The sequence below is a fragment of the Micropterus dolomieu genome, linkage group LG04 (assembly GCF_021292245.1).
Source record: "Micropterus dolomieu isolate WLL.071019.BEF.003 ecotype Adirondacks linkage group LG04, ASM2129224v1, whole genome shotgun sequence".
Classification (NCBI taxonomy): Eukaryota; Metazoa; Chordata; class Actinopteri; order Centrarchiformes; family Centrarchidae; genus Micropterus; species Micropterus dolomieu.
Window position 1 is genome coordinate 32,217,050 of NC_060153.1, and position 18,100 is coordinate 32,235,149.

The following is an 18,100-nucleotide window of genomic DNA, read 5'->3' on the forward strand; positions in this document are numbered from 1 at the left end:
CAAGAGTTAGTGACAGGGAAAACCAGTTGAAACTTGCTTTCCTTAACTACCTTGAGCTGTGAGAAAATAGAAAGTAGAATGAATGCACATGGCACAGGGGAGATGTAGGTTCACAGCTGCGGTTTTGATGACCTTAGAGATGGGAAATGGGCCCACAGCTTTCTTGACTTCACTCAAAGGAGCAGGTCCTGCATGGAAAGCCAAAACTTCTTGCCCGGAATGTAGGAAGGCACTGGGGTTTGACACAGTTGGCAGCATTCCTGTAGCAATCAGAAGTACGAAGCAGGGTGGACCAGGCCAGCTGTTAGGCACATTGCCACAACAAATGAAGGCCTGTACAAAGGTGCTCTTGTTGGTGGGTGGCACAGGCCGAGGCCGACAGCAAAGCAGGCACAACCTTTAGGCTAACAGCAGTCTAGTATCTTTAATCTAAAACCTCAAAACTAGGCAGGCAACATCCACATAGCAGTGGAAATGGATGTTGTGGAAATTTACGAAAGATATGGCCAAGAGGAAGCAGATAGATGATGAACAGAAGGGGCCCCAGGACAGAGCCCTGGGGAACACCGGTAGTGACAGGGGATAGCTCTGATTTGAAAAGTTTGAGTTGGATGAACTGAGTGCAGCCAGAGAGATATGATTTAAACCAGTCCAAGGGTGTGTCAGTGATACCAATAGAGACTAATCTGTCAAGGAGGATGTTATGAGAGATGGTGTCAAAGGCTGCACTCAGATCAAGGAGGATGAGGATAGTTAGTAGTCCAGAATCAGCTTCCATGAGAAGATTATTGGTGATTTTTACCAGCACTGTTTCTGTGCTATGGCAGGGACAGAAACCAGATTGGAATTGTTCATAGAGGTTATTGTCAGACATGTGTGCATGGACCTGATATGCAACTGTTTTTTCAAGGATTTTAGAAAGAAAAGGTAGGTTAGAAATAGGACAGAAGTTGTTGAAATTGTTGGGGTCTGCACCAGTTTTCTTAAGTGTAGGAGTTATTGCAGCTGATTTTAGAGATGAGGGAACAATACCAGAGGTGAGAGAGGAATGTATAATGGTAGTTATTTGGGAAGAGAGAGGGGGTGAGCAGTCTTTTATTAAGACGGTAGGAAGAGGGTCAAGCTGACAAGTAGTTGGTTTCGAATTTCTAATAATTTCCAATATTTCAGAAACAGAGGGAAGCGAGAAACTTGAAAATGAACGAGATAGAGGTGTTGGGAGAACTGAAAAAGACAGACTGTGAGAGATTTAGTAGTCAGTTGCTTGTGAATCTTGTGTACTTTGGCATTAAAAAATGACATTAAAGAGTTACAGTAAGCAGTTGAGTACAGAGAGTCCGGTGGTCGTGGTATGTTGTTGACCATGGAGAACAAGGCTCTGGTGTTTCCTTCGCCTGAACTAATTATACCTGCATAATAGGTGGATTTGGCTGTAGAAAGAGTGTCCTTGTAGTGGAGAATGTGGTTCTTTTACATTTCTTGGTGCACATTGAGTCCAGTTTTCTTGTAAAGACGTTCCAGGCGAACGAAAATTTAAAATATTTTGTAGGCCATCGTAGTGAAAAAACAGATTATCAGGGTTGGAAAAACACTTTATACTGGGGAGACAGGTAATTTAGTAAAACATATTGAGTTTCCATATGCTATGGGGGATGCTATCTATTGTGTATGTAATTGCTGTCTTTTAAACAATACCAAACATATTACATATTACTGTGTACATCTCTCTATACTAGGAGTGTGAGATTAAACTGTGACAAGATTTCTCGCCAGGTAAAAAGCTGTCTTGCAAGACTCACGCAATAGACATTTTTTACATGCTGTCAAGTCACACGTTAATTTTCTCACACGGTGAAATCCAAATGTATAACTGATAAGATAAACTTGGGGAGCTAATCATATCTGCCCAGCTGATGTGACACTGGAGTACACCCTGATAGTAATCAACTGAACCCGCTCGCGCTGTGAGTCCAGACAGCTGTGACTAGTGGTAACTTGGATGGTAGTTTTAATAAATCTTTAATGCTAAATTACATGAAAAATTTCAGCATTAAAGATTTCTTAAAAATAGTGTTAAAATCTCGTCTCCTCTCGTCTTAATCTCATGAACCCTATCTCGAATCTCGTGTTGTCTCGTGGGTTAAGTGTCTCGTCACACCCCGACTTTATAGGCATTACAATGGACATGATCAACTTATCAATTTTGGAAAACGGGACAGCAAATAGGTGCTTACTGTCATATCATGTCTGGAAACCTCTTCCTAAACAAAGAAAAGGAAACAGCCACACATATATTGCACAGACGTCACTCCGTTTGTGTTTAGCCTTCCCCAGTTTTTACCAGGTCACTGGGTGTTTCCTACATTCAGAGCCCAAATAGGGAAATATGGCGAGGATTATAACATGGCTGACATTCAGGACACAGAGTGTCAGACACACAACCACACAATCATGCACATGCAGATATGAAAATATTTAGATGAAAGAGACAAAAAGGCTGTAGAAAAACCTTCTCTCAAAAACACCTTTACACATGCTTATAACACATTATATCACAACATCACACTTGTCTCTTCGCCTGTCCATCTGCCTCAGAGTTGTCGTATTAATGTGACCTGAATCTTATTCTTTAGTGAGATGGAGTGATGTGACTCAGATGCGTGTATAAAGGACAAAAAATAGCATGTAGCATGCTAGCAACAATGTTTTATTAAATGGAGTCAGTCAGTGCAAAAAAGCACCTTTCTAATGGGCGTAGCAGCCATTTTTGTTCCTCTGTTACTGGCTAATATTTTGTTGAGAAACTGGACATTGATAGTTTCCACAAACTAAGACAATAATAAAAATGAGAACAGACTTTGTGTCTATGCAAATGGATGCTGCGTGTGAGTGTTTCTGTGTGTGTGTGAAAATGTGCATTAGTGTGACTGTAATGCTCGCAGAGCTGCGCTGTTGCCATGACAACGCAACAGGCTAAGTGGGTCAGCAGGCTCCTGCCACACCCGTGTTGGCATGGCAACAAGGCTGGTCAATTAAACCTGAGCAGCACAATGACTCACACACACACACACACACACACACACACACACATAAACCCCTTTCTGTGCAAAAGGGAGGTGAAGGAGGGAAGCAATGTGTGATTCTCTTTATCTTTCTCTCGCTTTCTGCCGCTCTGCCTACACAGTGAGGTGGCGTGGCTGTATGACTGCTTATTTTGAAGACCATGCATGTACTGTGTGTTAAGGCTAATATAGAGACTTATTTATTTATAGATATTCATATATAAATACTATAAAACTATAATGATAATAATAGGTCACGGGTTCAAAGCCCGGTTGCCCCGGGCCTTTCTGTGTGGAGTTTGCATGTTCTCTCCGGGTGCTCCGGTTTCCTCCCACCGTCCAAAGACATGCGGCCCAGGTTGATTGGTGGCTCTAAATTGTCCTTAGGTGTGAGTGTGAGTGGTTGTTCGTCTATGTGTGGCCCTGCGATGGACTGGCGACCTGTCCAGGGTGTACCCCGCCTTTCGCCTGATGTCAGCTGGGATTGGCTCCAGCTCCCCCGCGACTCGCAGGATAAGCGGTTGATGATGGATGGATCGATGGATAATAATAATAATCATTATTGTAAATCTTTTGCAAACTTTGGATATTCCTTTATTCAAACTGCTAATGTTTCTGTAACTGAGAATATTATTGTCTTTCTCTCATAGGTTTTGTCATGTAAAGTATAATTGAAAAGTTTGTGGTGCTCACAGCTTTGAAAAATTACTGCAGCAACATCACTGTCCAGAAATAGTATCAATATTTTTCAAAAAGGACTATTTCCTCAATGAGTGGATAGAAAGCCTCTTTCCTCTGCACACTATCATCTTCTCATTAGCAAATGAATGTAAATGAGAACATTATTTTACTGTAGGTTCCCAACCAGTTGGTGCTTAAGTGTATTTGTATAATATGATTCAAGCTTTGTGTCTTAATTTAAATTATAATTTATTTTAATAACACTAATAATGAATACGCCTTGGGTTAGGAAATGTTTCATAATACTTTTCATATTACCAGTCTCAATGGAGCTGTGATTCTTTTATTACTTCCTCTGGGGTAGTCATACCCTGTTAGATCTGGTTTTCACTCATACTTTTTTGTCATCTGTTGGATTAGGGGTGGCTGTGGCTCAGGAGGTAGAGCGGGTTGGCCGTTAATCGGAAGGTTGGTGGTTCAATCCCGGTTCCCCCAGGCTGCATGTTGAAGTGTCCTTGGACATGATACTGTACCCTGAATTTCCCCTGGCGGCTGAAGTTTTTATACATGTGTCTTATATCATCATTACACATCGTGTGTACTTGCTTAAAGATATTCGCCATCAGCTTTCTGAATCATGTGAATAGTACATATAAACATTCTGTTGATTGCTGTTATAATCATGCTAAATGTTAACGATTATTAGCATTAAAATTCTGTCTTTTTGTGTGTGTTTAGGCTGTAAGGAGTGCTGTGAGCGATGTGTGGGCAGTCTGCCATGGGCCTCACTCATCGCTACTATTCTCCTTTACATGGGTGTGGCCTTGTTCTGTGGGTGTGGCCACGAGGCCTTGAGCGGCACGGTCACCATCCTCCAGAACTACTTTGAAGTCATCAGAGCCCCGGGAGAAACGCTGGACGTGTTTACCATGTGAGACTTGACTTGATTTTACCTTAATATCTCAGAAAGCTTAAAAAGACCATATGTGTGGGTTTTCAGGATTTAGCACAATAACTGTAAATTGCATGTTACGTTACATTACAGTCATGCCACAAGTTTCTCATTCCTATGTTCCAAGGAAATGTGTTACAGTGTGCTAAGAAAATCAACAATGAGTTCATAAATGTATAGAGAGCATTTTGTTAATGCATTTATTGTCTCAGTAGTGAAATAAAAACTGATTCAGCAACAGTAACCCACAGATTGTGATACAAACCAGACATCATGCATGAACACTTCAAAGATGACATCTTGATATACCACCGAGCAAGCTGAACATTTATTCTTCGTACAGTATCATTTCAAATATTTGACTTAAAGAAGCTCTATGACAGTTCAGGCTCAAAACAGGGTGTTAGTGTATATGCACAGGATTTAAAATGAAAGAAAAGACTGTACAGCACCGGAGAAAAACAACCAAACACCATGAAATCTAGAAGAGGACAGAACACACAATCACACAAAAAACTCATCATTCGCAAAGAGAAAGGGAGAGAGTCAGACAGAGGGAGAAGAGGAGAGACTGAATCTCTGGAGGATGAACATGCACAACATCCACAACAAAGGATGGAGAGGACGGGGGAGTGGATAATTGGCTGGGACAGAGGGATGCTCTGGTTTTCACAAAGTTTACAATATTCTTATCAGCAATGTCAATGTCAATTTTATTTCTATAGCACATTTAAAAACAGCAACAGTTGACGAAAGTGCTGAACAGGGTTGATGCCAAATACACAAATAACAAGTGTAAAAATTACTACAACCAAAGTGAATCACAGGGAAGCAAAACAACAACACTTTAAAACATCAGAAACCTGGTTTAACGAAGGTTAAAAGCTGCTGCAAAAAGGTGCGTCTTAAGCAGCGATTTAAACGTTTGTAGGGTCTGTGCAGCTTTACTATGCACGGGGAGGCTGTTCCAAAGGATGGGAGCGCCCACTGCAAAGGCTCTGTCGCTCTTATTTTTTAGCTTTGATCTCGGGACATCCAAGAGCAGCTGATTTGGTGACCCCAGTATTCAGACTGATCAGATAAGGTGGCGCCAAACCATTTAAGGCCTTAAAAACAAGTAATAAAATCTTTATTTTAGCTAGAAGTCTTAACTGGAAGAAGCCGGTCTTGACGACTGCACTGATTTGCTTATTCAAAGTGAACGAGGTGTCAAAAATAACACCAAGATTTTTAATACAGGATCGATTTTGGGAGGCTCAGGGGCCCAAAGTGCCAAGAGGGTCACCCAGTGCGTCTAAATGTCCACACGTGATGATCTCTGTTTTATTTTCATTCAGAGTGAGGAAGTTTACCAACATATACTACTGTAGTACATACTAAGCTTAACAGCAAAATGTCACAAAAATTTAAGTCTGGATGGTTTGAGGTGTGAATCGGGATATCTGCAATATTTTAGCCATGTTCCATAGGTGGGAAAAGGCCATCTCGCTGACGTCTGGCCCCTTTAATGTGTTTATCAGAAGAAAGAGCACAATAAAAGGTAAGTGTTATATCCCAAGATTCTTGGGATATAACACTGTTGCCAAGAGTTACTGGTGTCCTATCAAGCTGGTCCAGTGACCAGCATCTCTTCAGAATCAGAATTTAGAAGCAGGGATAAAATGTGACATGCAATTTCTCAAAGTCAAGCAGGCATCTAATTTTATACTTTGGGAAGGCATGTACACCTGAGTATCATCAATTTGGCTAAGAGGTGAAATATAAAGAGAGAAGAGCAGAAGGCCATGAACAGAGCACTGAGGTACTCCATATTTCACATTAGAAATGTTTGATGTAGTATTATTATAGGAACCACGCTGTGTTCTGTCAGTTAGGTAGGACTTTAACCACACGAGAGCCAAGCCAGACTGAGCCAAATAGATTTTTTTAATATGGTATCAAAAGCTGCACTGAGATCCAGTAATAGAAGCACTGAGGAGGAGTTCAAGACCCTGGTTTCTTATATAGAGGTTTAACTACAGCAGCATTAAAGCTAGTGGGCATATTGCCAGTCGAAAGTGACAAATTCTTCTGTTAAGCGCAGAGCTTTTCGATTGGGATAGGTATTTATTTAGCCCTGCGAGATAGGTTTGGAGGCATACACCCTGAGAATATTTGGAAGACTACAGTATAAATCTATAAACCCACCAATCTTCCGATTAACGGGCAACCTGCTCTCTACCTCCTGAGCCACAGCTCATACAAGTCACAAATATAGCCAAATTTAAAATGACTCTTTTTAAGTTCAGTTTCGTATTGCATTAAAATCACTTTCACCGACTGAGCACAACTGCAGTATCTTTCAGGTCTTGCGCATGTTCTAACACTCAAAATTCAAGTTCATCCAAACAATAAGCCGTAATCTAAAAGCTACACATGGCCTGACAGTGAAAATTTTGTGTATAAAATATAGTAGAACAAAGGCAGAAGCCTTAGCTTTAAAAATATATACTAGGACTGTTACAGACAGAGCCCCTGAACCTAACCACAAGATAAAAATGCATGTTTAAAAAAGCTAATAAATTAACTGTGCTTCCTATCTAATGTACGGTAGCCTACTGCCCAGCTTGTAATTTCTGTTCATATTCAGATTCAGAAAAGTTGAATAGAATTGTTGAAAAGATGCTGCACTTTCAAATAAACAATATAATCGGGGAAATGTAAATCTTATTTTCAGTTCAAAAAAGAAGAGGTATAGTACTGTGCAAAAGTATGCAAGTTTAAGGCAGGTGAAGGCTTTCAAAAATAAACATGGTAATACATTTTATTCATCAGTTAACAAAATGCAAATTGACTGAACAGAAGAAAAATCTAAATCATATTTAGTGTGACCACCTTTTACTTTGGAAACAGAATCAGTTCTTCTAGGTACACTTGCACAAAGTCAGGGAATTTTTAGGCATATGATCAGGTATAAGATTACACAAAATACCAAACAGGTGCCAATGATCATAAATTCAAGATGTACTGCAGGTTGAAACATAATCATTAACTGAAACAGAAACAGCCTTGTAGGAGGAATACAACTCAGCTAACAAGGTGAGGCTGCTGTCAAAACCCATAAACTTATTATCTCTGACTTGTTCATGGTGATTACTAGGACTGAACGATTTTTCTGCCAGATATTGTGATTATAATTCGATTTGCGATTATCTTTTTATTGAAGTTTTGCTAAAGTTAAATTTTCACTGCCAGTCTTTTTTTGACGGAAGCCATGTCAAGCAGCACAGAGCAGATGAACCAGGCAGGAAGTCCGGTCGATTTTCAAAATAAAACACCCTTTGCAGACTTCCGATCGTACATCAACAATAAATACAGTTAAAACAGACAAAAAAAAGAGAAACAATTTAACTACGTAGCTACTTAACCATAGTAGAAACAAATAAAAATCAAGGACTACTGAACAAATAAGCAAAATCTGAACAAGTCTGCAAAATCAGGCAAAATATGTAAACTGTAACGTTAGCCTGCAGAGAGCGGAACGAAGACGGGCTCACAGAGAGCTGTCATCAGTAGTGGAAGCACACAAAATTGCAAATTAACAACACATCAACAACGTGTAGTCAGTTCAGCTGGTGCAATTATCCCACGTTTTCCTCTAGTGTCGTTTGTTGGTGTAAAATGTGCACGCCCTGTGCCCGCTCTGATTGGTGAGTGGGACCGTAAGAGGAGGCGCACGGCGCTTTTGATTGGCGAGCAGATCTGTCACACAAGGATGTCAACGGAAGGAATTTTAAACTGCTACTGTTTAAATACACCTGCATTTTAATCGCTGTCTTCACGATTAGCTAATCGTGTTCTTTCAAATCGCAATTTTGATTTGAAAACAATTTATTGTTTGGTGGTGATTTAGCTGAAGATATATATAGAGAGCCTAAGTCACTTGCTTCCGCTTCCGGCCCATGGGACCTTATTTCGGAAAAAATATGTACGCTAGTCAATGGCGAGAGACAACTTTTGATCCTGTTTGAGCTGTGCCCTGAATTACACATATGATGTTTGTCAATTTAAAAGATAATTTTGTCCATCAAGAAAGTTGCAGTTTGTCATAAAACAGTAAAGTAAAATTTAGTTTTTTGTCAAAACCGTTCATTGAACTACATCTTTTGTCTCGCACAATATACGTCACCAACATGTTAATGCGGTAATGCTAGCGAACGTTCATTGCTTGTTAAGCTAGTTAACTTAAAATATCTCACCTGATGTGTTTAATCTAACAACTCCTGGTCCTTTTATCACATCAACTACACATGTAAGTTCTTTGACGATAGCTTCAGTAATGTTAGCTTCAGTCATGAGAAAAAGTTACGCCATCTCATACGTGACATTTGGTTTTGTAATTATGTATTTTATACCTCAACAGTTTTATATCAAACTGCGACTTTCTTGACTTTTAAATGTATATTTTAAATTAACCATCATCATATGTGTAATTCAGAGCAAAATTCAAACGGAATCAAAAAATTTGTTGTCTCTTGCCATTGACCACCATACATTTTTGTTTTTTTATGAAGTGGTGGTCCACCGGAAGGGGAGGGACTTAGTACAAATAACATTTCAAGATACAGTCCAGCATGACAATATTTATCAAATCGGCCTACTCGTTAATGACTGAGAGTGTATGTCTGTGTTCTCTCCACAGTATTGACATCCTGCAGTACATCATCTACGGCCTTGCAGCTGGATTCTTTGTGTTTGGAGTGCTGCTGCTGGTTGAAGGCTTTTTCACCACCGGAGCTATAAGGGATCTCTATGGAGAGTTCAAGATCACTGCCTGCGGACGCTGCCTGACTGCATTTGTAAGAAATCTTTGTAACCAGTAAAACTAATGTGATACACGTTCAGATGCAAAAGGTGCATGTAGCAAGATGTTTTGTATAGTTAGCAGTAACTGATGTGTGTGAAGTTGATGTGCAACTTTTCTAAAGATTTGCGTCCTTCAGGTTTCTGTATTACTGCTTTTCATTAATTAATACAAGCAGTCAGATAAATCTAAACTCCCATTTTATTTAGAAAGTGCTTTCAAAAAGCACTACATCACTACAACATTCTCAAATATAAAAGTGGCACCTTTTAAATTCCAGTATCTGTGTGAGCCACAAAAACTCTGTCAGAGATGGAGGTCACTCAATTTCATTGTATTACCCAAGTATTCATAATTTTTGTTAGGCAGATATTACACATCTTGCCTAGTTTGTGCTTTCCATTAAGTTCATAAAATCCAAATTGGCCCAGATGTCGAGAGACATTGCAACGTAACTTTATAACTTTATTGTCCAGCAATGGGGGGAAAAACAACAATCAACGTACCGATTATGTTCAGTCACTGCATCGACGCAGAATCTTTCAGAGACATTTATTCCTTATGTAATTATAACATGTTTTACATGCATAATGTGAGCAAAAATAATACAAATAATAAATGTTGTTCTTGCTTAATGTGTGCATTACATTATGACCAACGCTGCTTCATCAGGGTGGTTATTTTTATATATCCAATATCTTCTGAGACACCTACATGTTGCTGGCTACATACAGTGTATTTCTGCACACTGTAAAGAATTATGATATTTCATTAATATGATATTATAACCACTTCAGTCAGTCTAATATCACTATCACGTTGTCTATCAAACTGAGTTCTCAATTAATACACAAGTTAAAATGCAACATACAGTATACTACTCATCTTATCTAAAACAGAACTTTGCACATTCAATTAACATCTGATAAGTGATGTTAGCCAGCATTGGTACTGTAAAATTAAGCACAGCGAGAATGAACTGAGCGATTCTTTTGAGAAGTAAATACTGGTTTGGAACAAAACAAGGCTGATTTAACTGAATGTGTCAGCCTGACAGATCTTTGTGTATCTATTCCCTGAATTATTTTTTGGTTTGTGTTTTTCACTGCAAAACCTATTCTCCTTCTGGCATCTCTCTGTTGGTCACGTCTGATTCATGTATTCATGTGGAGGAGGGAGACAGAGGGAGCAATTGTTCACATCTGCTCAGGAAATTTTTCCCTTACATCTGTAGTTCTCTGTGCAGCAGAGAACACACACACAAACACACACTTAGAGAAAGCTAAAAGGAAAAAGGGATGAGCAGAGAGAAAGTATTCAGTTCTATAAAAGGTGTTTTTGCCTCTGTGTGAAATTATGATTGAGTGTTAATGGCATAATATGAAACACAGTTCGCAAAGAAATAGTGTACTTGTTGTGCATACTGCATCTAGTATATAAAGTAAATGTCATTTGGTCACACCTGTTTGAAATCAGTTCAGAGTACCTGTCATTAAGCAACCCTGCTGCCCTACTAATTGTAATTTTTAAAACTCTAGTTAATATCTTTAAGGTGGTTAAATAACTCATCTCTGTCTCTGTCACTCATCATGTCTTGTCTCTGTGTTTGCAGCTGATGTTCCTGGCCTACCTGTTCTTCTTGGTTTGGCTCGGAGTGACAGCATTTACCAGCCTTCCGGTCTTCATGTACTTCAACGTTTGGTCCATGTGTCAGAACACCAGCTTGGTGGAGGGAACAAACCTCTGCCTGGACCTGCGTCAGTTTGGTATGCACCATGCAACATAAAAACACAGAATGGTCATATCTATTTTTAATACTGAAATAGTGAGCTTAACGTTTCTGCATTCTCTTCTGCAATGTCCTTAAATTATATTGGATTCACCCAATATACCTACAGTACATTGGGTGAATCCCCAAATCCAGTTCTAAGAAAGACAGAAAGAATTTCTCTGAAAAGAGAGACATAGAATTGGAAATGCTTACATGCCACAATACATAAAGACTTATTTTTATAGTGCAGCCAGGTTACACTTTTGTATTTCACTCACTTCACTTCAAATGCATAGAGAGGACAGAGAAAAGCAGCTATCTCCCTCAGCTTTCTGAGTTCAAGCTTGGTTAACTCTGACCTGCTTTTGAGCCTATCCACTGCTGCTGTGGCCTGAGAGGAACTGTGGTCCATAGTGATATGTGTTGGACGACATTATTCAGACTACAACTTTAAGTTATACATTTTGAATGAAAAATCTATTTTTTCTCCCTTTATTATTTTTTAAGTGGAATCCACATAAACTGTTGATCAGCCTCTGAATGCAGCCTGCTCCTTGAATTCTAGAAATTTGTGTCACTGAAGAAATAATAACCATCAATTGTCCAGTTAAGACTTCTAGGACAACAACATTACATTTACACACCTCTGCATTTCAGAACAGAATGGTTTATGGTTTAATTTAGTATCTGTGACTTCTGGCACCACGTTAGATCATCCAATTAAATGGCTGATTCATTCTAGTTACACACTGTTGTATAAGCTTAAAGAAGTAGTAAAGTAATGAAGTTTATGTTTTTAATATTTCTTTTTATCAGGAGCTGTGACCATCTCTGAGGAGAGGAGGGTGTGCACAGGATCTGAGAAGTTCTTCAAGATGTGTGAATCCAATGAGGTAAGAAGCAACCTGGGGAGGAGTCTGAAGAAATGTGACAGAGGAGAGATTTGTGACCTCTTTCAAGACAAAGAAGAAAAAGAAAAATAAGATAACACTTGTGTTGTGTGTTACAGCTGGACTTGACCTTCCATCTGTTTGTGTGCGCACTGGCAGGAGCAGGAGCTGCTGTAATCGCTATGGTGAGGATCATTATCCTCATATCTGACTGACTATGGGCCTGATGTACTTATTGGTACAGATTGGTATGACCTCCAACCCATCTTTGGAGTCTACCCAAAAAATATTCTCCACCTTCCCCACAGCTTCTTTCAGAGAAACAAACTGTTTCCGCTTTGTGACAGCTGGTTCTGCTAATGATATGTCAAAGCTTACAGCAATATAGATTATATTAAACATGATAATATGCTAAAGAACCCCAAAGTTCAAAGTTCATGCATAAGGCTGTTATGCATGAACATAACTCTGTACTCAAGTAAAAGTAGAAGGGGTCATCAAAATAACTACTTGAGTAAGAGTACAAGTGTTTACTATAAAGATTACTTGAGTAGTGAGTAACTAGTGACTTATGAAAAAAAACAATGGGTCTTTTCTTTGATGTGGATTTGACTAGAATTATTCCAGACGTTCTTCCTCAGGTAAAGTTAAAGAAGTGAACATACACTTGCATCATCTCCTGCTTAGATAACCAACCATATTTTCACCAGGAGAATATTCCCAGTGTGTATCCATCAAGTGCGATTACAAAAGAAGTCAGCACGGTGTAGCCTACTGACTTCACAACCGGATCCCGCTGCACCAAAACCGTCTCATCCCAGGATGACAGATTCAGATTCAGATTCATTCTTTATTGTCCTCAGTGGAGGAAATTTGTTTTCACAGTCTGTACAAAGAGCACCATCAGGGTGAAGCATGAGCTGAGAGGGTGGCTGGGATTTTGTACTATGGTAGTTGCTCTACGAGGAGTGGCGGTATTGAAAGGGCTGGCAGGTTGGGAGTGGGAAGACCTATTATTTTGGAGGAAGTGTTGGTGATTTTAAGAAGCTTATTCTTATTGGTGAGAGTGAGCATGGTGAAGTAGCAGGTAGCACAGTACAAGAGGATGGGTTCAGTCAGGGTGCGAACTATGTGGGACCCAGGGGGGGGCTTAACTCCCCTTAATAAGACATCAGCTCCCCGTGATTTTTGATATTTTGGGGGTTCTCTAAAATATTGACAGCATGCTATATTTATCTGTGTTAGTGAGGAGGGCGAGTACGGCTGTGTCACCAGAGTGTTTGAAGTATTTTGTAATGGGAGAAGGGCTAAGGCAGTCCTTGGTGTATAGAGTGTAGAAAAGGAGAGTGAGGACGCAGCCTTGGGGGGCTCCGGTGTTGACAGTAATGGTGGTGGATGTGGTGCTTCCCACCCTCACTGCCTGTGGTCTGTCACTGAGGAAATTATGGATTCAGTGAATGAGGAGAGGTGGCAGAGCTAAAGTCTACAAAGACAATCCTGGCTTAATGGCCGGGGGAGTCCAGATGTTGAAGTAGAGTGTGAAGGAGGCGTCCTCTGTTCCTCTTTTGGCCTTGTAGGCAAACTGGTAGGGGTCCAGCTGTGGGCAGACAGCCGGAAGGATGGTGTTCAGTACCAGTTTCTCAAGACATTTAGCGATTATGGAGGTGAGTGCTGCTGATCTGTAATGATTCAGTTCAGAGGGGCGGGGTTTCTTGGAGACAGGGATGATGGTGGCTGTTTTCCATAAGGTGGATGGTAACAAGTTACATTTACTCCGTTACATGTATTCAAGTAACTTTTTTGAGTAAATTGTAATATTATAAATTGTATTGTAATCATACTTATACTCTTATTTGGGTAGTTTTGAGCGTGCAAAAGGGTCTTCATGATGGATTTGTGAAAGGGAAAGTAGTCAGAATACTACAGGTTGCTTCAATTACTAATGTACTACAATACTAAAAATGTACCTGGCAAGAAAAAGCAAACTAAAAGTAACAAAGTTTTGATGAAGCATGGTCTAATTACATAAACTGTTGAGGTAATTCAATTCAAAAATACCTTTTATTAATTCAAGTTTGGGGTAGCAGAAGCAAGCCGTAAACATCTGACATATTACCTTTTAATGGCAAACCTGTGAGCAAACAACTGCCTATTTACACGTCTGGCAGATAGTAGTAACATTTATTTGGAGTCATGTTTTTGTTCACCTGATGAATGTAAGTCCAATAATCACTCTCCTTTTAGCTCTCTTTTGGTCACCACCAACTCCTGAAGAAAATACCTGGCTTTTTAGCTGCTAAATGCTTCACCTTGCTGCGTCCGTTTGCTCTTTGGTGCTAACCAGTTAGCATATAGGTTTTTCAAGCTTTGTAACCGACAACAGTTGCCTGACATTCCACAAGCTGGAACCAACCAAGGGATGTTGTGATTTCAATGTATAGAATTAGTATAGTGTAATTTACAGTACTTAGCACGGTACATATGTTTATCTTTAACCCTGACTTTTCCTCTCTTTCAGGTCCATTTTCTGATGGCTCTAGCTGCTAACTGGGGCTATCTGAAGGACGCCAGCCGGATGCAGAAGTATGAGGACATCAAGTCGAAGGAGGAGCAGGAGCTGCATGACATCCATTCTACACGCTCCAAAGAACGCCTCAATGCCTACACATAAACACATACCTACTAGAAACGACACACACACACTTACCTGTCAGACACACACAAGATGATACATGCACACACACACACACACACCCGCAGGGTCTCACACAAGCCTAAAGATAGCAGAAACACGAGTAACTAAATGAGTGAAAAAACATACAACACAAACATACATTCAAAGACACAATTAACCCTTCGCTAAGCCATGCCCCCCTTAGTTACTGTTGCTAAGTCCGACAAACTGTCGGACATTTATTAGAGCGCTACCACTGTCTATTACTGCACTCCCTGGAGAAATATTGACAGAAAGGTTTGCATTTGTCCATTTGAGGTTTGTGTTCAGGCTGTCAAACTGACGTGAAAAAAATAATGACAGAGGCTAAAAGAAAAAGTGAACCAATACATCTAGTAGGGCTATATAAAGTTACATTCAGTAGTAAGTTAGTTAGCTACATCACATTAGGAACAATCTACAGCCTACATTTTTCTGGATTTGTTTCAGGTTTTGGAAAGGGAACTATTGCAAGATGCCCCAGGAACAGCGTTTGACCATATCTTGGAAAAATACAGCAAAAAAAGCGAGAAAACGACTTCTTTTGCATACGAGTCAGTGGAGAGCAGCCATGAAGGTGTCGGACCTCAGTTAGAGAGAGACTTATACTGCGCTGTGATTGGCCAGCTGCGTATTCAGGGGGTGGCTTAGCGAAGGGTCAATTACACTGCAGAAATTAGTTAAAATGAATGATGAAAACACAGACACCATATTAATCCTCGTGTCCACAGTAGATCACTGGCTCAGGAGGCCTATGCTGATATGTGAGTTTGCTCCATGCATACTTTTATTAACCATGACTTTTGACTTTTGAGTGTAAGGAAGCCTTAAGCTTTACCCTAAAAGTGAAAGCAGAGACTACTGCCAAATACAAAATAAGCTAAATACATGCTGCTCTTTTTAAAAGTCTGGCTACATCAACTTTAATGCGTTTGTGATATTTTACTCTGTAGATTAATTAATACATTTAGCAGGGCTGGCCTCAGCCTTATTGGAGCCCTAAGCACAGTATCCCTTTCAACACCCAATGCCCCAAAGTAGCTTTGCAGTGTGAGCATATGCAGAACAATCAACTTCATTTGGCCTAAGAAAGTAACAATGGACAAACACTTTGATACTAGGAAATAACATTTGGAATAGCTGTATTATATAGCGAGAGTGTTGGAGGGTTTCTACTCTCTGCACAGTGACAGAAACAGGTTGTGGAAATGAAAAGGAGAAAAAGTTGTAAATATCTGTCATAAACTGGGAGAAATAGAATTGTAACTCCCTGTGGAACGAAAACGCGAGTCTCCCGGCTATGAGCTGTGTTCGGACAGCTCACTAAAGCCAACATCTACAGCAGACACATGACTGACTTTGGTGTCTATGAGCTCATCATTGAATGTGGGAGCCGTCCAACAGGACAGTGTCACTGTACCCCCCCCCCCCAACAGCCTCAATACCTGCAGGACACACATCACACATGATTGATCCACACAGAAAACTCTCACACACACACACAAACATAGATGTGGCTGAATGGTTGGTGTTGTGCAGGCAGTGTTGTTTGGTGGTGTCATGCTGTGTTGTGTCGTTTCGCCACATTATGATGACTGGTATTGCAGAGAAATATGGTCCCTAAGGAAATTCGTACCTCCTGGGTACAAATAAGTAGCTTTGCTAACTTTCCCCTCCTTCTTCCTAAAACACCTCCTCTCTCTCTACTCTGTGACTGCTTCATCTTGAGCCCAGTTTCATTAGTTGTTCCAGATACAGTATTCTTGATAGACATACGGTATGTGGCCATTTGCAGGGCAGGGGATTGGGTTTTTTTAAATAAAATGCAGGCTTAATAGCCCATAATAATAATGAAAACCACATATTGATTGGCAAAATATCAAGATGAATTGATGTCACAAATTATCTTATTTTCGAAATTCCCCTAATGTTGCTTTATTTGTACTGTATATCACATGTCAAGCTCACTTGAACTTCAAAGTAAAAGCACTTAAGATGGCGTTGGGGATTTTAAAGAGGCCATTTAAAGCAACTAGTGAAACGGGCTTTGTGTCCTAACCCCTCCATCCCCTGTTTGTATAAACTTGTGATTTGTCCTCAGAAATAGCACATCTTAGCAGCACAATGTCTTTTTAACGTGTGTCATGTTCTCATCAGTCTGAAAACTAGTGTTTTTTCACACATCTCAATTTTGCCACATTTTATCAGTATTATTTATGTGTAATTTTAGCATTGAGGGTATTTTAATGGGGCAGGTGTGTGCATGTGTGTGTGTGTGTGTGAGGGGCGTTATATCACATTTTCATGTAATGATTCTGTACTTCAGTGGTTCTGCACACACACAAACACACACAGACACACATAAACATGTATACACCGATCATCTTGAGAGTTTTAATTCTCTCATTGCCATATTTTCATTTTTATATCCTAATGTGACCAAAATTACTGTTTATTTGTTAGTTGATTTTTTTAAAAAATCACCGATACTAATAGTCAACTTGTCACCGGTGACATAAACAGATACTTACTGTGAATTCTGGGTGGTGTCTTGGTTGTGCAGGAGTAGCTACACTGAAGGTTGTAAAGACAGAGCTATTTACTTTTGGTCCCAGCAGGGTGTATTTCTAGACGGAGGATGCATTTCCCAAAAGCATTTTGAGGTTTAGAAATTTGTACCTCTGACGTAGAGTTTGTTTAAGTTTGCAAGGTGTTTGAAATAGATGGGCGCGGTGGGATGGAGTGGTGTAACTTGAGATGGCAACACTGAATTATAAAATTTTAAAAAGTACTGGAAGTGTTACAGGAAAGTGAACAAGGAAAAAGGAGATAAAACTCCCCAGTAGTAGATGCATGGATTTGATTCAATTGAAGTATTGTTAGTGGGAATGAAGACCCAGATGAATGGTGTCCTAGCTAATGGGCTCATTGTTTAGTAATGCTTTGCTTTACTGGTGGTTTTAAAGGCTGTTCCCAGTTTATATCTGGAGTCCTAATAATCTCCTCAGGTGCTTCTATATGGGATGCTGTTTACCGTATTTTGGATCAGCTGAACTACACTTGCTGGGATGCAACTTTAAATAAGCTGCTAGGATTGGATTTTAAAATTAGGGGTTTCATAAAAGACAAACTAAAATCATTCTTATTGAGATTTTGATTTGAACCCTTGCTGCTACTTTTTTAAGACG

At 39.8% G+C, this 18,100-nt stretch overlaps 1 protein-coding gene across 1 annotated transcript; it reads left to right on the plus strand.

Annotated features, from left to right (window-relative positions):
- Nucleotides 1-502: 502 nt before the first annotated feature.
- Nucleotides 503-15,567, plus strand: gpm6ab (glycoprotein M6Ab). Its single transcript, XM_046048502.1, has 7 exons — nucleotides 503-569; nucleotides 4,482-4,674; nucleotides 9,377-9,533; nucleotides 11,151-11,304; nucleotides 12,126-12,202; nucleotides 12,319-12,384; nucleotides 14,718-15,567. The coding sequence occupies exons 1-7, from the start codon at nucleotides 503-505 to the stop codon at nucleotides 14,868-14,870; spliced, it is 867 nt and encodes a 288-aa protein (XP_045904458.1). The 3' UTR covers nucleotides 14,871-15,567.
- Nucleotides 15,568-18,100: the final 2,533 nt, after the last annotated feature.

Coding starts and splice junctions, on each gene's coding strand:
- gpm6ab (XM_046048502.1), top strand. CDS start 503: ATGGCCAAGAGGAAGCAGATAGATGATGAACAGAAGGGGCCCCAGGAC. Junction 9,534..11,150: donor GACGCTGCCTGACTGCATTT/GTAAGAAATCTT, acceptor CTGTGTTTGCAG/CTGATGTTCCTGGCCTACCT. Junction 12,203..12,318: donor AGATGTGTGAATCCAATGAG/GTAAGAAGCAAC, acceptor TGTGTGTTACAG/CTGGACTTGACCTTCCATCT.